We start from the raw sequence: 24440 nt of genomic DNA on the forward strand, positions 1-24440 counted from the left end.
ATTATTTCTTATGTATCAAACAATGTACATGCACCTCTTTATATAGGACAATTGACATAGGTTATAGGTGCAGTGAAAAGCCAAAGGTTGGTAAGTCTAAAGGTGGGAGAGTTAAAGAGTTTAGGTGATCAAAAGGTTAATAGGTATACAAGAAGTCATCCATATAATAATTATCCATATAATAATTATCCATAACACTCCCCATGGATGACTTGTATCAACATCATGCCTCGTTAAAACCTTACTAGGAAAAACCCAGTGGGAAAAAACCGTAGTGAAGGAAAAAGAGTACATGAGTTGTACAAAAACATATCATTTATATCTCCCCCTCATCACAGTATGATTGCAAATATCTCGAAGTCTGCACATCCTGATCACATATACACAATATAAATTTGTCTTATATCCTATTTGTCAAAATAAAATAATGTAGTGTACTTGAAAGAGAACGCAAATGAGAATCATCACATATTAAATGAATTCTACACATATTTGAGAGTGACATAATATATAAAAACATGATTTCATTAGTAAAAACAAGTATCTTCACAAATATTTAGATTCCAAATGAGATGAGAACAAAGATCCAAAATGTTTCAACCAATTCCAAAAGGGTCCAAAACAGTTTATTGAAATCCAAAAGAATTATTCAGATACAAAAGAGTCCAAAACAATTTACGCAAATACAAAAGTATGTATTCAAAATAATTTACTCAAATCCAAAAATATCCAAATAATGTGTTTAAATTCATAAGAGACTAAAGTATATCCAAATCAGTTTATACTAAATTCAAAACCTATACATATATTATCCATATAATAATATCCACATATCCAAATCGATCTATTCCAAAAGCAAACTTTAAAATATGTAACATATAAAATGATTCAGTTTATGTAGTTCGGGATGAATTCACAACTTACATGTATCATATCAAAAATACTAACTAATTTAAGTTGTAGAACATTAAGGGACTATTCCAAAACATCCAAAATCTCTCAATTTTGATGTACAACTAATTTAGTATAATTTTAGGAGAATCGCAAAAATAAGATCATTCAAACATATACATTTAGTATAGTACCATAAAATGAAAAGAATGGTGAATGGAAGCTTACCTTAAAGTATTTCAATTTGATGATCATTTTCACGATTTCTTTCTTCAAGAAAGTCTTTGAGAGACCTCAAATATCGGAAGAACAACTCACTCCTTGTAGTAAAAACAATCTTCATCGATCAACACATTGAAATTTTACAAATCATATTCCTCTTGAATAAGGTACACCAATAATACGAACAAAGTGAAAAGACATACACTATACGTACAAAGAGAATCGTGCTGATAACGAGTTATATAACAAAATAATATAAAAGACTACAAGAGAGAAATGGAGAGAATATAAAAAATTGTCTTATTATTTCTCATGTATCAAACAATGTACATGCACCTCTATCTCTTTATATTGGACAATTGACATAGTAAATTTAAAGGTGGGAGAGTTAAAAAGTGATAACAGGAGGCTAGTTGTATCTTTTGTTACGGATAAGTCAAAAAAGTAGAAAATTGCTTAGCAAATTGAACAGTCATTTAAACTTTAAAATTACAGTGCCACCTCTGAAATTGAGACGTAAATACATGAAAACCTCCGTGAAGTGTTTTGATCTCGTTTAATTTACCAAAAAAAATATAAAAAATTTAAGTACCGGCAGTTCTTAAATTTTTCGAAAAAAATACTAAAAGACACACGGTCCTTTAAAATTCAAGTTAATAATTAATCCTATCAAATTCTCAAAAAAAAAACAATTAATCCTATCTAAGCTTCTTCTAACCAAAAAAAGCCGTCTTTTATAACAAACACACACATAACACACAATCAAAAATCTCAACTCATCATCGTCATCATCAGATCCATCGCCGAAACAATGGCGATTTCTAGGGTTTTCACTCTCCTCTTACTCCTCTTCACATCCTTCAACTTCGCTCACTGTCTCTACGAAGATCAAGTTGGCCTCATGGACTGGTACGTACATACTTACAACTCATCCTGTATGTATCTATATGCGTTTAATTGGATTAATTGTGATATTTGAGATTACAGGCATCAACAGTATATAGGGAAAGTGAAGCAGGCGGTGTTCCAGACTCACAAAGCGGGGCGGAAGCGAGTTGTTGTGGCTACTGAGGAGAATGTTGTCGCTTCTCTCGATCTCCGTCGCGGCGAGATTTGTATGAGAATTGTTTTTGTTTTGTGATTGTTGATTGTTTGAGTTTTATATGATTGAGTAGTTTGATTGAGTTTTGCGGTTTTTTGTGTAGTTTGGAGGAAGGTTTTGGGAGATAAAGATGCTGTTGATGAGATTGCGTTGGCGCTCGGAAAATGTAATTGGATTTTGTTTATTTTACTAATTTACTTTACTCTCCCGGTTGATTATCTGTTAGGATATTAGTAGCTATTGGTGATTGTTTACGTAATTATGTTTAGTTCTTTTGAAAGGTTATACGTTGAGATTAGTAGCAATTGGTGATTGTTTACGTAATTATGTTTAGTTCTTTTGAAAGGTTATACGTTGAATCGTTGAGATTCGTCTAGATTAGGTTACTTTTTTAGTTCCTCTGTTGGAGAACTGTTGGCAAATTGTAGTGGAATAATATGATTGTTCGATAGAAAATAGTGATTTAAATCTTTCTTGAAATATTAGGATTTTGTAGTTTGTGAGATTGAAGTTGAGGTGTATTTGGAGTAGATGCGAGACAGGTTAAGCTCAAATCATTCGAATAACTAATTGTGGTGTTCTCACAAATAGGATAGATGAAGTATAATTGTGAAAGTAGCTACATGATACTCAATGTAGGTTAGTTCAACTTGATGAAGAGCAAGCTGTTTTTTGTAATATGGAATTATTTTCATGTTCCTAGTTGAAGTGTTCTTATAATTATTAGCACGGGTTTTTAGGAATATGATAGTTAATTATTTGTTCTTAGTTGCCTTTTCCTGAAGTTGTTGGAATTTTGTGTTACATAAATGATGGCCTCATGTCATATGCTCCCACTTTTTCAGATGTCATTACACTGTCATCAGAGGGAAGTGTTGTAAGAGCTTGGAACCTTCCGGACGGGCTCCTGGTTTGGGAGTCTATTCTTACTGGCTCAGGTTCCTCGAAGTCATTGTTACTGGTTCCGGTGAGTGATAATGTTCGTTAATTAAATGAAATATAATGCCTACAACTTTGTCTGTTGTACACTTCTTTGTATCTCTGTCACCTAATTTTGCTGTATCGATATTATATTACTGAATTATGGCTCAACGTCTCAAACTCTTGTTATGTTGTAAATTATTGTTTTGTTTATTGTTAATTTTTTGCCAAAGCATGTCTTCTCTATTCTCAATCATACAGCTCTGAGTTACTGGTTTGTAGTTGTATGTAGTCTTGGAAATAATTTTACCTAATAATTTCATGCTGATGTTTATAGGAAACTTTGAAGGTTGACAAGGACAGTGTTATACTTGTTTATGGTTGCGGATCTCTCCATGCAATTTCAAGCATAGATGGTGAAGTTTTATGGAGCAAAGACTTGGCAGCTGAAGGGTACATTAATGCACAAATATGTGTTTAAGTCTTCTTCATATATGTATCTATCTATTTGTATATTTTAAAAGGCTGAACTATAATTATGTCTTTCCCGTTCCATGTGCAGCATATTCGTTCAACAATTAATTTATAATGACGAAAATGATATGGTATATGCTGTGGGATTTGATGATGTCTCCAAATTTCACTTATATCAAATCAATGCTAAGAATGGCGAGCTGTTGAAACACAATAGTGCTGCGTATCCTGGTGCCTTTTCTGGAGAGATGTTGTTAGTTACAAACAACAGGCTTGTTACACTGGATTCTACTAGAGCAACCGTGGTAGCAATAGAAATTAGGGAAGAAAATATTATATTTGAACCGACACAAGTTTCTGACCTTCTTCAGGATGTTTCTGGTACTGCAAGTTTACTGCCTGCTAAACTTGCAGGAATTTTTGCTGTCAAAGTGAGTACAGTTATTCTTTTTGTGAAAGTGAAGGATGATGGAAAGTTGGAGCTAGTAGATGAACTTGATCACACTGTAGCTGTTAGTGATGCCTTGTCATTTTCAGAAGGACAACAGGCTTTTGCTCTGGTGCAACATGAAGGTAGTAAGATTGACCTCACCATAAAGCTTAATAATGATTGGAGTAGCAACTTGCTCAAAGAAAGCATAAATATGGACCAAGACAGGGGTGTCGTGCAGAAAATGTTTATCAATAACTATATCCGAACAGATAGGTCATATGGGTTTAGAGCCATGCTTGTTATGGAAGATCATTCACTTCTATTAGTGCAACAAGGTGAAATCGTCTGGAGTAGGGAGGACTCGCTTGCTTCAGTCATTGATGTGACAACATCAGAGTTACCTATAGAAAAGGATGGGGTGTCAGTAGCAAAAGTAGAGCATAGCCTATTGGAATGGCTGCAGGTATGAAAGCTTTTAGCAATAGTATCTAATTTCCAGTATTTATGAGAACCTAAAAAGAGTAAAGAGTAAATATATAGTTTGTCATTCTTAATTTGTTTTCCAATATCAGCTTGTCATCTGTAAATAAACCAAAGTTGCATTTTTATAGTTAAAGATTTGATACACATGAGCCAATATATGTAGTGTTTTAGTAAGTGTTATGTTTCATCACTTGAGATCTTGCTTTTATTTTTACTTTGATTTTATATATTTATGTATGTATTGGTTTTTTGGTAGTTAAAACCAGGATTTTAATGTGCTACGTATTTTGTTTCAAAAAAAAAAAGTGTGCTAAGTATCTAAATAATTTCACCCTCCCTTCCCACCTGTTTAATTCTATAACAATGGTTAAATAAAAGCAAGTATTTCCGATGTTAGTACTCTACTATAATCCAGTATCTGTCCTATTGCAGTAGACAGGAAATTCAGAGATATATTGTATTCGTTGCTTAGTCTCTGTGATGTCATTGACATTTTGATTAGTGATAGATGCTAAGATGCTTGTTTACTTCTAACCTTCCAAGATTAGCTTTTGATATAACATTTTAATTTTGAAGGGTCACTTGCTGAAGCTTAAAGGTACTCTAATGCTTGCTACTCCTGATGATGTTGTAGCCATTCAGAAAATGAGGTTACAAAGCTCAGAAAAGAGCAAAATGACTCGTGATCACAATGGGTTTCGTAAACTGTTGATAGTACTTACTCGAGCAGGGAAAGTTTTTGCTCTGCACACCGGAGATGGAAGAATTATCTGGTCTCAATTGTTGCACACTCTTCGCAAATCAGGATCATGTGAATCTCCATCTGGGTTGAAGTTACTTCAATGGCAGGTACCTCATCACCATGCTATGGACGAAAATCCATCCCTTCTTGTCACTGGCAGATGTGGAGTTACATCAGATTCCCCTGGTGTTCTTTCTATTGTTGATGCATATTCGGGAAAAGAGGTTAACAGTTTCGGTTCCATTCATTCCATAGTGCAAGTTATACCATTGCCGTATACTGATTCAAAGGAACGACGTCTGCACTTATTGATTGATGATGTAAACCGTGCTCACTTATACCCTCGGACTCCAGAGGCAGTTGAAATTTTCAAAAGCGAGCTTACAAACATATATTGGTACTCAGTTGAAGATAATAACGGCATTCTACGGGGCCATTCAGTGAAGAGCAATTGCGTTCTTGATGTAGCAGATGAGTACTGTTTTGAAACCAGGGATTTGTGGTCTGTTGTGTTTCCTTCAGAGTCGGAAAAGATAATTACAACTGTGACAAGAAAACTTAACGAGGTATTTCTTTCTGGCATTAATTAGATTTCTAAGTTTAATATTCTATAATCTACATAGTACCAGCTCTTAATATTCTATAATCTACATAGTACCAGCTCTTCTCTATCTCGTCTTAACTATATGTTATATTTTATTGGGCCCAGGTTGTTCATACTCAAGCAAAGGTTATAGCAGATGAAGATGTGATGTTCAAATATATATCAAAGAATCTGCTTTTTGTGGCTACTGTATCACCTAAGGCTACTGGTGAAATTGGCTCTGTCACCCCAGAAGAATCGTGTCTTGTTGTGTATCTTATTGACACTATAACTGGCCGTATACTGCACCGCATGACTCATCATGGTTCACAGGGCCCTGTGCATGCTGTAAGTATGCCTTTTGAAATTCAGATTGTTACCATTTGAACGGAAGAATTGTTTATGGTGGACTATTTGAATGATATTTGTTTTTTTTATCCTCTTACTTTGAAGGTATTAAGTGAGAACTGGGTTGTTTACCACTACTTTAATCTAAGAGCTCACAGATATGAGATGTCTGTCATTGAAATCTATGACCAGTCTCGAGCGGTATACTCCTTGAGCTCAAGTTTTATTGTTTTTTCTGTTATGTTGAATTGTACTATCTTTAGCTCTAATTGTTTATCATCTGCAGGATAACAAAGATGTTTTGAAGCTTGTATTTGGAAAGCACAATCTTACTTCGCCCATGTCTTCTTATTCTCGTCCGGATGTTGTAACAAAATCACAGTCTTACTTTTTCACACATTCTGTTAAAACAATAGCTGTGACATCAACAGCAAAAGGCATAACATCCCGGCAGCTACTTGTTGGTACAATTGGTGATCAGGTTAGCCTTAATTTTTCTTGTAAGATTGTCTTTTTCTTTTCTTAGTTATTTATTGTAGCCTAACTATTGTTTATTTCTAAACTTAATTTTGATGATCCGAGACGGTGAAATGATTTTGTTTTACATCTTAAGTTCTACATCTACTTGTTTACATATTTGAAATGCTGCTTTTTTCTTAAAAATGTTATAGGTCTTGGCACTTGATAAGCGCTTTCTGGATCCTAGGCGATCAGTTAATCCTACCGCAGCTGAGAAAGAGGAAGGAATAATACCTTTAACTGATTCATTACCAATTCTTCCACAGGTTAGCTCGCATATACAGTTTTTTTAATTGAATTATGTCAAGGTGCCACCTACATTCATATGTTTTGGTTTGTATTGACATATATAATTGGGTATCATGTGCAGTCTTATGTGACACATGCCCTTAAAGTAGAAAACCTTAGAGGCATAGAAGTCATACCTGCAAAGCTGGAATCAACCACTCTCATCTTTGCATATGGTGTGGATCTCTTCTTCACCCGACTTGCACCTTCAAGAACTTATGATTCACTAACGGAAGATTTCAGCTATGCCCTACTTTTAATCACAATTGTAGCACTTGTTGTGGCAATCTTTGTGACATGGATTTTATCAGAGAGAAAGGAATTGCAAGAGAAGTGGAGGTGATCTAGCCGTGTAAGCAAGCCATCCAAAACATTTTACCATTTAGTTAATTATCATTTCCTAGTCTAAAATGTTATCTGTAACTTCTTGTAATTTTAGTTTTTCTGTATTTTTCCCTTTTTGTAGTATTTTACGGAAAAGTATAATTTGATGTTGTAACTCAGAAACACAAGAGAAGACTCGAGGGACAGTTTTGACATTAGTAAAGATGACTGAATTGCTTGGCAACTTTATTTTGCAGTTTTATCTCTGATGACATAATGAGCAATATTATTAATTTCCCATTTCTAAGGTTGTAAATTGATCCGGACTATTGGGTATCCCGACTTATATCCGACACGGAAATATAATACACGTCTCATGTCCATTTTAAATATGATCGAAATTTGGCGTAAAAAATATAACCGAATAAATATGACCCAGAATACAAGTATTTATATACCGCTCATATTATGTCTCATATTTTTTTTCTATATAATGATCCTATCCGAATATGATTCGTGTTCCGTATTTAGTTAAAACCAAATATGATTAAAATTTAAACTTATTACAATTCTAAGTAAATATCAATTTATAATTTATTAATATCTTATATAAATGTAATTTATTAATAAATATGATTTACCCATCTTTAAAATGAAAAGATTGTAATAGTATATACTTAATACATCATATATTTAAGTTTTTAATTTGTGATCATTTAATATATTTATAATATTACATCTATTTTAGAAAAAATGATCATTATATATTATATACATTAAGTGTATGACTCTTGGCCTTTCAGCTTTTTATCATTATTGTACAAATCTTTGGCCTTTCACTTACTTGAAACTTACAAAGTTTCAGCCTATATAAATCTTGTAAACATGTGCTTAGATAGATGAATAAAAAGATGGTGATCTCTGTTAGGAATATGTTGTGTACTTGATGATAACTTGAACAAAACACTTAACAGATTTTATTTAAGTGATTTTGTAGCTTTCAACGGATGATCATTTCAACATCCGTTGAAAGAGTAGCTTATGTAATAATAAGTTTAGTAGCACATTCCTGCGTATTATAATGCCTTAGTGAACTAGATGTTGCAGAATGTTTAAGTCATGTTGACTATTAGTTTGATATGCAAGACATGTTGGTTAATTGTAAATATTAGATGCCTTGTAATCTTATATAAATGAAATGGAGTTAACTGCCAAGAAAACAGTTTCAACGGATGATTCACAAAGTCTCAACAGATGCTCAACTAAAACTTCAACGGATGATTCACATAGTCTCAACGGATGATCAACCAAAGTTTCAACGGATGATCAACCACAGTTTCAACGGATGATTCAATGAAGCTTCAACACATGTTCAAATTCAACAGAGCAGTTGATAGTGACTTGACAGTCACATGCGTTGATTGTATGCAAATGGAATGTGGCAGTCTATTTGCAGGGTTTAGAGAACAAAGAAACATTTCCATTTCCATGCTAAACTGGAGATATTCAAAGATGCTGGATAGAGAAATAAAAGAGTGTGAAATTAGACTAGAAATATTTTGTCTTATTAGTTTATCTTTTTATCATGTAACTTGGTGATATATAAGCCAAGTGTAGCAAGTAGAAATTTAAGAAATCTATTCAAGTTAGCAAGCAATTACAAGAGAAATAGATAAGGCAAAATATGTAAAGAATTTCTCTGTTCTTGTAGTTCAACTTGTAAGCAGCTGTGGACAACATTGTAACACAGAGTTCTCTACTTAATATATATCTCCGGGGGAAAAGTTCAATCCACCAGAAAGTTTTTAAATACTTGTATTTGATTACTTTGTGTTTTGATTTCTATACTACTTTCATTCCGCACCATTACTAAATCAAACACAGTTATATATTTATAGCAGAATTGTTCTTAAAATTAAAAAGAAGCCAGAATTACAGTCAACCCCCCCTTCTGTAATTCTTGTTTAGATTGTTTGGGAATAAAAATTGGTATCAGAGCAAGCTCTTGAAGAACAAAGAATTTAAAGATCACAACAACTAACAAGATGAGCAGAAAAGATGTTGGAGTAAAGATTCCATTTCTGGACAAAGACAACTATCACCATTGGAAGGTGAAGATGCACCTGCATCTCCTATCTCAAGATGAAGCATATGTGGACTGCATTGAGAAAGGTCCACATGTTCTTATGAGAGCTGTTATAGGAAATGAAGCATCTATCCCAAAGCCTAAAGCACAATGGTCTGATCCAGATATTGAACAAGTTCATAAGGATAAGAAGGCCATAACCATTTTGTTTAATGGTGTTGATGGTGACATGTTTGACAACATCATAAAATGAAAATCTGCCAAAGAGGTATGGGATACAATTCAAATTATTTGTGATGGTACTGAGCAGGTAAGGGAAAACAAAATACAATTCCTGATTCAGCAATATGAGCATTTTCATAGTGAAGAAAGTGAGTCACTCAGTGACATATTTAGTAGATTTCAAAAGCTGCTAAATGCTCTAAAGTTGCATGGAAGAGTCTACCAAACAAAGTAGTCAAACCTCAAATTCCTTAGATCTCTGACAAAGGAATGGAAGCCTATGACAGTCTCATTAAGAAACTCTCAAGACTACAAGGAATTCACCTTGGACAGACTGTATGGGATTCTAAAGACCTATGAGCTTGAAATAGAGCAAGATGAGAAGTTGGAGAAAGGAAGAAAGAAATGAGGATCCATTGTATTGATTGCTGAGCAAGGAAAAAAGAAGGAGATAAAGGTTGAAGCTGTTGAATCTGCACCAAACCCTAGATTTTGTGAAAGCAAGGGAAAAGGGCTAGTAGCTGAACATGAAGACCATCTTAGCCAAGATGACATGGAAGACAAAGATGAGCATCTGACTTTTCTATCCAGGAGGTTTGCCAAGCTCAAATTCAAGAAGAATTTTGGAGTAGCCAAGTCAAACAGAAACATGGTTCATAAGTCTAAATTTAAATGTTTCAAGTATGGCTTGGCATCATTTTACTAGTGAATGTAGAAAGTCTGATTCTGGTAAAAAGAAGTTTGAGCCTGTTGATTACAAACAGAAATATTTTGAGTTGCTCAAACAAAAGGAAAGGGCTTTCATCACACAGGAAAATGATTGGCTACAGATGGACTAGAAGAGGATGATGATACAAGCTATGTCAATCTAGCACTTATGGCCAAGTTAGATGAAACATAAGTAAGTTCATCAAGTAATCATGCAATCACCACTAATCTAGCATATTTATCTAAAGCTGAGTGTAATGATGCTATAAATGACATGTCTACTAAGTTATATCATCTGCGTGTTACACTCAAATCTCTCACTAAAGAAAACACTAAAATTAAAGGGAATAAGTTGTTTTTAAGCGAAAGAAACAGCGTGCTAGAGACTCAATTTGTTGAGTTTGAAAAATTGAAGATAAAGTGCAAGATTGCTAAAGATGAACTAACTAAATCCTTAAAGAAAGAGGAGATTTTAAGAAAGCAACTTGAACGAGAGCATGAAATAATTAAGGCATGGAAATCATCTAGAGATGTCCATACTCAAATTACTAAAGTTCAAGGTATAGAATCCTTCTGTGATGAAGCCTGGACAAAGAGCAAGGAGAAACTATATTCTAATTTGGTAGAAGGACTTTCAACATATGTGGATTTGACGGATGATGTATGTTATCCGTCGAATGACCAAAAGGATTATCCGTAGAAAGACAAGGAATCACATCCGTTGAGTGAAAGAAATCAAGTTAGCAAAGCCAAACTAGCTAAGCTAAATGAGAAATATGGATTAGTTTCTAAGAACTTCGTTCCAGGAGAAATAAGTCAAGTGAAATAGAACAAGAGAGTCAACATAGGGCATCTGTCTATTAAGCAATTAAATGACAGATTAGAGAAAATTGAAGTGAAAGCAGAATCTAAAAGGAAAAATAATAGGAATGGGAAAGTAGGAAATAACAAACATAACAACTACACACCTGATAAATATGCACCAAGAAAAATTTGTGTTAAGTGTGGTAGCGCTAATCATTTTTCCGTTAATTGCAAACTTGCTATGCCTGCTCCCATGTCTGTACGTCCTTCATTTCCCAGTATGCTTACAATGCCTGTAAATGGTATGCCTGCACATAATTTGAATGCACAGTTTACTAATATGCCATTTGCATAAAATCCTTACTATGCTGCATTTAATATGCCACAAGTGCTATTTAGCATGCCATACTGGAATAACATGTTTGCATAGAATATGCCTTTTCATGTTAACCAGCCTGTGCATGATAATTCTGCAATGATGAATGATTTTAAGGGTTCTACTCAATTGACTAAGGAAGAGTTTCAAATGCCAAAGTCAAATGAGGACAAGCCCAAGAAACCTAAGAAAAAGGCTAACAAAACAGGACCCAAGGAAACTTGGGGTACCAAAATCAACTTGATTTGATTTTTTTTATGTGCAGGGAAACAGAAAGAATCTTTGGTATCTGGATAGTAGGTTCTCAAGGCACATGACTGGAGATTCTACTCTGCTCACTGAGTTCAAGGAGAGGGCTGACCCAAGTATTACTTTTGGAGATAACAACAAGGGTTATACTGTGGGATATGGCTTGATTTCAAAAGATAATTTCATCATTGAGGAAGTTTCCCTAGTGGATGGACTCAAGCACAATTTATCGAGTATCATCCAGCTTTGTGATAAGGGCAACTCAGTAACATTTAATTCTGAAGCTTGTGTTGTGACCAACAAGAAAAGCAACAAAGTGGTTCTCACTGGAGTGAGAAAAGGAAATGTGTACTTAGCTGACTTCAACTCATCAAATGCAGAATTTGTCACTTGTTTATTTAGCAAGGCAAGTCAAGATGAAAGTTGGCTATGGCACAAGAAGCTGTCTCACCTTAACTTCAAGACTATGAATGAGCTAGTCAGAAAAGATTTGGTAAGTGTTATTCCCTAACAATACAACAAGAATTACAGAATGGGGGGCGGGTTGAATGTAATTATGGCTTCTTTTCACGATTTTAAAATAGTTTTAACTTAATACATATAACAGTGTTTGATTTACCATGGTGCGGAATGAAAGAGTGATAGAAATCGAAACACTAAGTAATAAAAACACAATCTTTTAAAACTTTTTGGTGGATTTGAAAGTATCCACCAGATATATATATATATTGTTAGATATATTTGTGATGTCATGTCTAATAATGATTTGTGTTTAGTTTTCAGATTTTAACTAACAGGACAAATCAGGACTTAACTGGAAATCAGTACTTATACTGAAGTCAGAACTTAAGATATCAGAAGATATTTATCAGGAGATAATATCAGGACTTAAGGAGACTTTCAGACAAGGAAGGCGGCTGATTGAAAGGAAAGAAGATCGAGACTAAAACATAAAGAAATATGCATGAAAAAGAATTCTATGAAGAATAGAATACTTGGAAGAAAAGATAACTAGTTGATATATTTTAGGATGCAGACTTATGTTCGATATCAATTAGGATTTTATCTTGTAACTGTGTGTCTATATAAACATAGCATAGGGTTTACACTAGATGTGTTATCTTATTCGAGAATATTATTCATTGTAACCCTAACAGCTCTCGTGATATTTGTTCATCACTGAGAGAGAACAGTTCCATTGTAATACTGTTTTATCAATAAGATTATTCTGTGTTTCATACTTGTGTTCTTAATTCGATTTGATTGTGCTAGACACTGTATTCAACCCCCTTCTACAGTGTATGTGACCTAACAAGTGGTATCAGAGCAATCTGTTAACATAAATACATTAAAGATCCAAAAATAATCATGTCTGAAGAAGCACAAACTCCAACCAAGCCCACCAAAACTGAAGAAACTCCAAAGAATTAAATCCATAATCGATATGAGACTATTAGGGTTCCCATACTGAAACCTTTTGAGTATCCCATATGAAAGGTGAGGATGTCTATATTTCTGGAAGCTACAAATCCAGAATACCTTGACAGAATTAATGAAGGACCACATAAGCCAACCAAGCTCTCTGTGTTAGTTGCAGATCAGCCAGCACATACTGGAACAAAGGAGAAAAATGAATATACAGCTGAAGATATCTCATCTATTGCAAAGGATGCAAAGGTAAGACACTTGCTGCATAGTGCCATTGATAATGTCATGTCAAACAGGGTAATTAACTGCAAGACTGTATAGGAGATATGGGATGCCTTGGAGACAAGATGCCAGGGAACTGATTTAATTAAGAAGAACATGAGGACTATACCCACTCAAGAGTATGAGCACTTTGACTCAAAACCTGATGAGTCATTAACTGGTTTATATGACAGATTTGTCAAACTCTTGAATGATTTGTCATTGGTGGATAAGGAATATGATCTTGAAGATACTAATCTTAAATTCCTTTTTAGCTCTTCCTGAAAGTTGGGACTTGAAGGCAACTACTATAAGAGACAACTATGCTCTTGATGAAACTACTCCTGATGAAATTTATGGTATGCTCAAAACTCATGAACTTGAGATGGATCAAAGAAGCAAGAGGTATGGGAGAAAGTCAAGGACAGTTGCTCTTAAGGCTGAGAAGGAATCCCCTAAAGTGGCTGCCTCAAAGAAAGGCAAATGAAAGGCTCTCATCACAAAGTCTGATACTGAGTCATCAAGTTCTGATAGTGATGAGGATTCAGAAACTGAAAGTCTATCTGAGATGGATGCTGATGAAGAGATGATGAAATTGTGTGCTCTTATGGTGAAGGGTATCACAAAGATAGCTTACAAAAAATTCAGAAGGGGAAAGAAGTTTTCCAGGAAAAGTGGAAATCCTGATAAGAAGGGATTGATCCACTTGGCTACATCCGCCCCTACCCCCTCACAGTTTTAGAAAATCTGAAGGCAAAGCTGGAAAGTCTGACAGAGGAGATTACTCAAATGTTAAATGCTACAATTGTGGTGAGAAAGGCCACATATCTTCTGACTGCAAGAAAGGAAAACGTGACAAAGGCAAGGCACTTGTCACAAAGAAGAAAAGCTGGACAAACACTTCAGATTCTGAAAGTGTGGTGAACTATGCTTTGATGGCAAATGCTGATAGCAGTTCTGAAGCTGCTGAGTTAAAGGTACCTCAAACAACTTATGTTTTTCATACTGATGATATTACTGAGTTGAGAAGATATCTTAAAACCATGTTCATTAGTTATAGAGATCAAACTTTAACATGTGAAAGGTTAACTTCTGAAAATTTAGCTTTTAAGAAAAGGAATGACTATTTTGAAATGGAGTTAGTTATGTTCCATCAAACTCATATAGAAAGAGATGATGCTTTTAATGTTAGAGATGAAGTGTTAAAATTGAATCAATATCTAAAAACTGGGTTAGAAAAGGAAAGAGAGATTATCAGGACTTGGACTAACTCGGGAAGAACAACTCAGAATTTGTTAAGTAGTGGAAACTGGAAAGAGAGCTTAGGTTATGGAGATGATAAGAATAATAAAGGAACTGTAGAAATTGAGCCTATAGTTCTTAAAAAAAGCCAAAGGTAAATCCTGTTAAGTTTGTAGCTGTAAAGTCTGATATTGATAAATCAGAAGTTAAAGAGAAATTAACTTCTAACAAACCAAAACAGGATAAGCCAACTGAAGTTAACATAGGCTTAATGAATAAGAAGCAGCTTAAGTATAAGCTGAAAGAGATTAAGGATGTAAACAAGGTAAAGCCACCTAGGGAAAATAGGAATGGAAAGGAAGGTGTGAATAAAAGCAATAATTATAAGCCTGTTCCTAATGCTCCTAGAAAGAAATGTTATAACTGTGGAAATTCTAACCATCTGGCTTCTTTTTACAGGAAAAATAAGAACATAAACTCCTTACCTTCAAAATCAGGGGTTAAGAGTCAGTCTGTTAGATATAGGCCATAAAATCCTTGTTTTCATTGTGGTAGTTTATGGCATTCCATTTATACTTGTAAGGAATATCATAGTTTGTATTATGATTATTATCAAATAAAACCTTCTTTAAAGAAAGTTAGCATTATTCCTTCTAGTGTAAGTTCTGATGCAAAGTCTGATACTGTAAATTCTGATAAGAAAAATGTTAACATAAACTCTAATGTTAAATCCGCTGCAAATGTTAACAAACTTAATAAGGAGGATCCAAGAAAGTCTGGGTCCTTAAAACTAATCATTAGTGGTCTTTGTGATTGCAGGGCAACATGAAAAACATCCTAGTTCTGTACAGTGGATGTTCAAGACATATGACTGGAAATAAAGCCCTGCTATCAGATTTTATGGAGAAAGCTGGCCCAAGTGTTTCTTATGGAGATGACAACATGGGAAAAACTCTGGGAATATCAATCTTGGGAATGTCATCATTGAAAAAGTAACTCTAGTCTCAGGACTTAAACACAATCTGCTGAGTGTTAGTCAAATCTGTGACAGAGGTTATCATGTGGATTCCTTTGAAGAACACTGTGAAGTTATAAGAAAATCTACAGGTAAAGTTTTTCTAAAGGGAAACTGGCATGGTAATATTTATGAAGCCAAGCTTTTAACAAGTTCTGATGGTTCTGCAATTTGTCTGTTAAACAGAGCATCAATTGAAGAAAGATGGGATTGGCACAAGAAACTCTCTCATTTAAATTTCAGCAATATAAATGAACTTGTCAAGAAAGATCTTGTGAGAGGACTGCCAAAATCAGTATTTGCTCCTGATGGCCTTTGTGATTCATGTCAAAAGGCAAAACAAAGAAAATCTTCATTCAAGAGCAAGACTGAATCTTCTATTCTTGAGCCTTATCACCTACTACATATTGATCTATTTGGTCCAGTGAATGTCATGTCTATTGCAAAGAAGAAATATTCTATGGTCATAGTGGATGAGTTCACCAGATACACATGGGTGTATTTCTTGCAAACAAAAAGTGAAACTGCATCTATCTTGATTGATCATGTCAAACAACTGGATAAATTGGTTAAAGACTCTGTGAAAATCATAAGAAGTGATAATGACACTGCGTTCAAGAATTTGATTATGGAAGAGTTCTGCAAAGACCATGGAATCAAGCAGGAATTTTCTGCTCCTGGAACTCCACAGCAAAATGGAGTTGTTGAAAGAAAGAATAGAACTCTTATTGAAGCTGCACGAACTATGCTTGATGAAGCAAAGCTACCAACCTATTTTTGGGCTGAAGCTGTGCAGACTGCTTATTTTACACAGAATGCAACACTTCTCAACAAGCATGCAAAGACACCATATGAGATGGTGAAGAAAAAGAAGCCAAATCTGAAGTATTTTCATGTATTTGGATGCAAGTGTTTTGTTTTTAATACTCATCCTGAACAGCTATCCAAATTTGATCTAAAAGCTGATGAAGGAATTTTTGTTGGATATCCACTTTCCACAAAAGCCTTTAGAGTCTACAATTTAAGAACAAGGGTTGTCATGGAATCTATCAATGTCTGTTTTGATGATAAGAAGATTACTGGACTTGAAGATTTCAATGATCATGATCAGCTGAGATTTGAGAATGAAGTTTTATATTCTGATTCTGTAAATCCTAACAGTCTAAATCCTGACAATCTAAATCCTGACAGTCTAAATCCTGATACTGCAAACTCTGATGGGTTAAACTCTGATGTTATTGAAACTGTGGTAACTACGCCAAAGAAAAATGCACCTGTACAGGGGGAGCATATTGAAGATACAACCACATCTCAAGAAGCATCAGAAGCAAGAACATGCTCTTCAAGTTCTGATTCATCAAGTTCTGATGGGCCAAGTTATGATAATTCTGGAAACTCAAATTCTGATAATTCTGGAAACTCAAATTCTGAAGGATCAAACTCAGAGAGCATAATTTCAGGGGGAGCATCAGAAAATGTTGATGGAGACAGCATGGATCATGGGGGAGCATCCAGTTCTAGAGATAATCTTCCATCTGCAAGGAAGTGGACTAAAGCACATACACCAGACTTGATTATTGGAGATCCTGAAGCAGGTATAAGAGCTAGAACTTCAACATCAAATGAATGTCTCTATCACACTTTTCTTTCTCAGACTGAACCAAAGAAAGTGGAGAAGCTCTTCAAGATGCTGATTGGGTGCAAGCAATGCAGGAAGAGTTAAATAAATTTGAAAGAAATAAAGCCTGAACCCTAGTGCCAAGACCAAAGAACAAATCTGTTGTTGGTACAAAATGGGTGTTCAGAAACAAAACTGATAGTGATGGCATAATTACAAGGAATAAAGCAAGGCTGGTTGCAAAAGGATACTCTCAACAGAAGGGAATTGATTATGATGAAACATTTGCACCAGTTGCTAGATTGGAAGCCATAGGGATATTTTTGGCTTATGCCGCTCACAAAAAGTTTAAAGTCTTTCAAATGGATGTGAAAAGTGCTTTTCTTAATGGAGAATTAGAAGAAGAAGTATATGTTGAACAACCTCTAGGTTTTGTAGATTCAAAATTTCCTCATCATGTCTACAGACTTGATAAAGCACTTTATGGCCTTAAGCAAGCTCCAAGAGCATAGTATGAGATATTAGCTCAGTTTCTTCTGGAGAGTAGATTTAACAAAGGGACAATTGACAAAACTTTATTCTATCTCAACCATGGAAAGGACTTACTTTTGGTACAAATATATGTTGATGATATCATTTTTGGTTCTACAAATGACAGTCTTTGTAAAAGGTTTGCCAAGCTAATGCAGTCAAGATATCAAATGAGTATGATGGGAGAACTTAGCTATTTTCTGGGCCTTCAAGTCAAGTAGAATGAAGAAGGAACTTTTATTTGTCAATCTAAGTACACCAGAAATTTGTTGAAAAAATTTGGAATGCAAGACTGTTCAAGTGCATCCACTCCTATGGCCACTGCAACAAAATTGGATAAGAATACTGGTATATCAGTAGATATTACTGATTACAGAGGTATGATTGGCTCACTACTCTATCTAACTGTAAGTAGACCTGATATCATGTATGCTACCTGTCTTTGTGCAACATTTCAGGCAGATCCAAGAGAACCTCACTTAACAGCTGTGAAAAGAATTTTCAAGTACCTTAAGGGTACAACTGATCTAGGATTGTGGTATCCTAGGGAATCAGACTTTAAGCTAATAGGTTACTCAGATGCAGATTTTGCAGGATGCAAAATTGACAGGAAAAGCACAAGTGGAAGCTGCCAATTTCTTGGAGGCAGATTGGTTTCTTGGTTTAGCAAAAAACAAAAGTCAATTTCCACATCAATCGCATAAGCAGAATACATTGCTGCAGGAAGTTGTTGTGCACAGATTCTTTGGATGAAGAATCAGTTACTGGATTATGGGTTAACATATTCTAAAATCCCTATTTACTGTGATAATCAAAGTGCTATTGCTATGATAGGTAATCCAGTTCAACACTCAATGACAAAGCACATAAGCATAAGGTAGCACTTCATAAGGGAACATGTGATGGAAGGTACAGTGGAATTGCATTTTGTTCCAACAGATCAACAACTAGCAGATACCTTCACAAAACCACTATGTGAAGCTACTTTTACAAGATTGGTAAATGAACTTGGAATGGTATTCATGTTCTTTCTCTAAATCTGTTTAGTTTATATTCATATACATCAGACTTTATGATCAGTATTTACAGATATTACTATCTTTGTGTATTCTGTGCTTAAATTGAAATTTCCTTAAGTGCTGACTGTTGTTTGATGTGAATTTCTAAACTCTGATAGTGATATGAATGTTTCTGTGACTATTTAATCCAATGAGGATAATTGTGCTAGATGCTGACCTAGTAGTCTTTAATATACTAAAGATCCCATGTTTGAAATAATTGTTTATGTGGAAATCTTTTAACACAAGCAAATTCAGATACTGAGCTTGGTTAGGTTTACTTTGTGTATCTTATTACTAAGTCAAAAACTAGAATAGTGCTTCTTATCTGTTAAGTTCTGATGTTGGTAAATCTTATGGATGTACCAAGTGCTGATAAGCCTCACTTATCAAAAGAAAAAGAAAAGAATAAATATCAGGTATTCCTTTGAGATCTAGAGAAAAATGTATGTGTAAGGGAACACCCAAGTGCATTGCTGGTATTAAGTAATATGCATTATAAAAGTAAAATAAAATTTTCTTGGTGACTTTTCACATTCTCTGATTACTGGAGAAATACTCTGATAATAGCATAAATTCTGATAAGCAGTCGTGACTCACTTACACTGAGAAGCCACTGTAAAAAGGAATTTCAAAAGATGCATAAAATGAGCACAAAACAGTTGAGGTGGACTCATGCATGAACTCATTCTATAGTAGGTTTCAGACTAATGACAGATTTTAAGCAAAGTTCTTAGTTATGCCTTATTTCTAAGATGTACTGAAGTGAATCAGACTTTACTCTTTGTCTGATATTTAGCTTAATGCACACACTTACACTCCATATAAATGATGAAAATTACTGTGGTGATCAATGTTGTTTTAGATGAACAGTTTAAGTGTCAGTTGTATAAATTCCGAGCGACAAGTTCTGATGGAAGTTCTGATGATTAAGTTCTGTTGAAACCAAATCAGTATTTGTGTGAAGAATTACAGGAATAAACATTCACTTTTTGAGTTAAGGAGCCATATTCTGATGACCTTTAAATTCTGATGAATAATCAAGTTCTGATGCTTACGTGGCAGTATTTATTTACTTGATTTATTTTTGGTCATTACTTAAACGGTTATATTTTTCAGAATATTGGATTATGTGAGATAAAGCAGTAATAATCATTTGTTTAGTGGGAACAATTTCTTTTTGAAAAACTGAACGTGCAATGTAATCATTACTTATTTACCGTGTTAGGTCTCACACACTGTAGAAAGGGGTTGAATATAGTATTTACTACAATCAAATCGAATTAAAGAACTTAAGTAACTGAATTTTTTTTTATTCATCACAATAAACTCTGTTACAATATGAAACTGTCCTCTCTCAGTGATGAACAAATTATCACGAGAGCTGCTAGGGTTACAACAAATAATAACTTCGATTATGATAACACATATAGTGTAAACCCTATATATGTGTTTATATACTACACAGTTACAAGATAATCTCTAATTGATATTGAATATGATTCTGTATCCTAAATATATCAATTAGATATCTTCTTTTCCTAGTCTTCTATCTTCCATAGAAATCTTCTTCATGCATATCTCTTCTTTATTTAGTCTTGATCTTATTTCCTTTCAATCAGCCTTTCCTTAACTGTTCATCCTCCCACACTTAAGTTCTGATATCCATCTTCTGATAATTATCTCCTGATAATTTAAGTACTGATATCCTTAAGTTCTGACTTCCAGTAAGTGCTGATTTCAGTAAGTACTGATATTTCCTGTTTGTTAAGATCTGAAAACTAAACATGAAACACATTAAACATGACATCTCAAATATATCTAACAATCTCCCCCAACTTGTAAATTAGCATAATATACAAGTTCAATACATATTTGATGATGTCAAAAATATTAAGTACAAATGCACATGATAATTTAACTAAGAAACTACAACTTACAGTACTTGTAGCTTTTACCATCCTTAAAGTCGGCTATCAGCTTTAGCCTGTATGTTCTTCAGAATTTAGTAGTTGTAGTTCCTGACTTGGATTCATTATGTGATCTCTTTAATATCAGGAGTTGTCCTGAGATAATTCTTCAAACGACATCTCTCAGAATATGCAAGTTTATTCAAAATCCTCCTTTTTGCTTCTTTTAGCTCAGCTGTATCTTCACTTATCTGAAAGATAGCAGCTCCGAGATCATTGATCTTTGCCTTTCTTATATCCTCATTAAGTCTGATATAATAGGCTTTGTCTGATTCTTTGTTGAATTCAACAGGCCTATAACCCAGAAAGGTAGTAACAATCTTTGCAGTGTTAGGCTTCATTTCAACAATTTTTCCATCATGAGCTCTGTACTTAGGATATTATGAGCTGTCAGACTTTATCCTGTAAAGTTTCTTCTGTCTCTCAATTTTAGACCTTAAGAATTTGGCAGCATCATCTGTAGACTTGTTCTTTACTTGAAGCAAATATAGCACATGTTCCAATTCTTCATAGTACTTCAAGTTAATAGCATCATGCCTAATCTGGAATACCCTCCCATCTGTCATGAAATATAACATAACCTGTTCTTTCAGTGCAGAGTGGTAAACCATCTGTACAGACTCCAATTGATCCAATCTTTCAGGAGTTGTGCCTATTCCTGGTTCAGACAGAGATGTAGGATCTAGAGTTGTGTTGCTTACTCTTCTTTCATCAACATTTCCCAAACCAGTTTTATCTCTTGCCTCCTTTCCTAGAAGCAATCTACTCTGAAAACCTCTTGATGTACTCTTCAGAGTTTCAGTAGATTGTTTAGCTTGGGTGAATCCTGGTAGAGTAGTTGAAGGTTTAACATGAGCAATGTCAGAGGTTATTCCCTTATCTCCTGATGTCAAGCTAACTTGAGCTGTGTCAGAGGTTGCTTACTTCCTTGTAGCATCTGAATTTACTAACTCCTGACTTTGAACAACTTGAGCTCTGTCAGAGGTTGTTTGAGAATCTTTCTTGTTCTTTAAAATCAGATCTGTATCTTCATCAGCATCTATTTGTTCATCCATAGTTGGTATGTAAACCCTTACAGGTTCATCAACTTTACCTTTGCCCTTAAACTTTGGATCATACTCCATTTGTGATTTGGCTTTAGATGCCTTAACACTTGTTCTTTCTTTAATCACAATGCCTTTAGCCTGTGGAGGTTTCTTTACTGTTGCAGAAGCTTTAGACTTAGATTGTGACTTATCAATTGCAACTTTCAGTCTAGCTTCTTCTTCTTCCAGCATTTCAAAATCCATCCCTGGATTTTCTTTTAGAAACAGCTTCTTTGAGATCTCTTCATCAAGATCTTCAGGATTGACTAGAACTTGTTTACCTGAGCTTGATTTCTTGCCAGCATCAGAACTTAGCCTTTGACTTGTAGTTCTGTCTTTCTTTAATGAAGTGCCTTTGCTTTTTCTTTGACCTCCACCTTTTTTAGAGTTTCCATGATCTTCATTTTCATCATCTTTTTCTTTCTCTGAATTAGTAGACTTGCATTTGGACTTAATTACTTTCTCCCCCTTTTTGGCATCATCAGGAAGAAGCATGGAGACAAGCAATTCCACATAATTTTGAAGTTCATTAAGCTGAACTTGTTGAACATCTTGATTTTGTAAAAGATCAGAAATTTGAGCTTGCTGCTTGTCTTGAGACTTTTCAATATTTGCTAAACGGTCAAAGTTAGGCTTGAAAAACCTCTACTTCTCTACTTTGATCTTCTCCGCATCCTCTTGCAATTTATTTCAAATTTTGTCCAGCTGGTCGTGAGTTGCTGAGTGTTGACCTTGAAGGTGCCTTGTACTTAGTGCTGTAACTCTAAGATATGTCTTGAAATCATCATTGGAAAACATCTCACCAGCCTTTGTCAGATGTTCAGAAAGAACAGATGCATTAGGGACAAATTCAACATTATTCCAGTCTTTGATCCACTCTCGCCCTCTTTGAGTCTCACTCCAAGGAACTGGAGGAGCCCTTTCTACAAACTTCTCGATAAAAGCAACCCTAGAAGCTGGTGGTAGAGGAGCATGTCCAGAAGGACCAGCTGTATCAGTATCTACATTAACATCAGCTTCATCAGAGTTTGCAGCAGGCAGTGCAACAGAAGTGGAAGAATCTTCACTATCATCATCTTCTGATAAAATGACTGTATGAGAAGCAATTAGAGATCCATCGCCAAGATCATCATAATTTAGCACTGGAGTGGCTGGAGGAGTGTGTTGAGAAAGTTGTGTAGTTGGTGGAGCTTCCAGATACAAAACCTGAGGCAATTCCAAGTTATGGATGTCAATTTCATAACTTGGCCCCTGGATATCAGCATGTACTGGAGATACTGGAGGTATGGGAATATGAGTTTTTTCTGGATTATGAAGTGGAGAGTGATGAGTTTCATGAAGGTCTGGATCAACACTTGGAGAATTATGAGCTTCAACAGGGTATTGTGAGATCAGAGATTCCTGACCCCCTTCCTTAGCTGCTGCTTCCATTCCTTTACCAGAATCTGCAGGCCTTTTTGCCAATATTTTAAATCTTTTTTCTTTTGAAGAGACTATAGGAGCTACATCATCAATAATGAATTGTTCTAGGCCTTTTTAGGGACCTAGAACTCCCAGTCTCTGTATCTTTCTGAGAAGAGACTTTCTCAGCTGCAGAAACAATAGGTCTTGTAGGTTGAACCTGTGCCTCATCATCTGATTCATCTCTCAAGATGATCCTTCTTCTTTTTTGCTGTGAAACTTTCTTAGATCTTGATGTTGTTGCTCTAGCAGAAGAAGGCTTCACTATAGTATGTGCTGATGGATAATGAGCATATTCTGATGTTTGTGTTTGAGGAGGGATAGGAGTAGGTTTCGATAGTTGTGGTTGATGTTGTGGATGTGGTTGTGGTACATCAGGATAAATTACAGAGTATTTGGCAACATCAGCATTTACCAGGGCTTGTTTGACAACTAAGGGAATTCTAAGAGGTCTCAAAATTGCCTTTTTGTTATCAGCATTTAGTAAATCAGTAAAAGCCCTTTTGGATATCTTAAAGGATTCTAACAGGTCACTGGCTAAGATAAGTTCATCTTCTGTACAGTGACTATAAATTAATTGACAGAATCTAGCAAAATAGACAATATTCCTATCCTCTTTCATTCTGTCACCAATAAAGCATAACACAGTTCTAGAAAAATTAAAATGAGACTGATGGAGAAGAGCATACCCAATTTGTTGAGACAAGATTGGAATGGCATCAAAATTTGTACATTTGTTACCAAATGCCTTTGTGATGCAGTCAAAGAAAAAGCTCCATTCTCGGCGCATGTGTGCACGTTTGAGTTGACCCATTTTTGCTAAACTTTCTTCATAGCCCAAATCAGCCATCATTTCCTGAAGCAGTGGTTCCTCAACAGCAGCACTAAATTGAACATTTTCTGGTAAATGGAGAGCCCCGCGAACCACTGTCGGAGTAACAACATAATCCTCCTCATTTGCTGTAAAGACAATACTAGGAGATCCACGCTTACCAC

General features: G+C 35.0%; 1 protein-coding gene across 1 annotated transcript; it reads left to right on the forward strand.

The window, feature by feature from the left end:
* Positions 1–1839: 1839 nt before the first annotated feature.
* LOC141671051 (uncharacterized) lies at positions 1840–7586 on the forward strand. Its single transcript, XM_074477134.1, has 12 exons — positions 1840–2022; positions 2101–2228; positions 2319–2381; positions 3061–3182; positions 3474–3589; positions 3699–4506; positions 5103–5834; positions 5978–6199; positions 6305–6400; positions 6486–6680; positions 6871–6984; positions 7089–7586. The coding sequence occupies exons 1-12, from the start codon at positions 1925–1927 to the stop codon at positions 7347–7349; spliced, it is 2955 nt and encodes a 984-aa protein (XP_074333235.1). The 5' UTR covers positions 1840–1924; the 3' UTR covers positions 7350–7586.
* Positions 7587–24440: the final 16854 nt, after the last annotated feature.

This window comes from Apium graveolens, chromosome 7, assembly GCF_009905375.1.
Source record: "Apium graveolens cultivar Ventura chromosome 7, ASM990537v1, whole genome shotgun sequence".
Taxonomy (NCBI): domain Eukaryota; kingdom Viridiplantae; phylum Streptophyta; class Magnoliopsida; order Apiales; family Apiaceae; genus Apium; species Apium graveolens.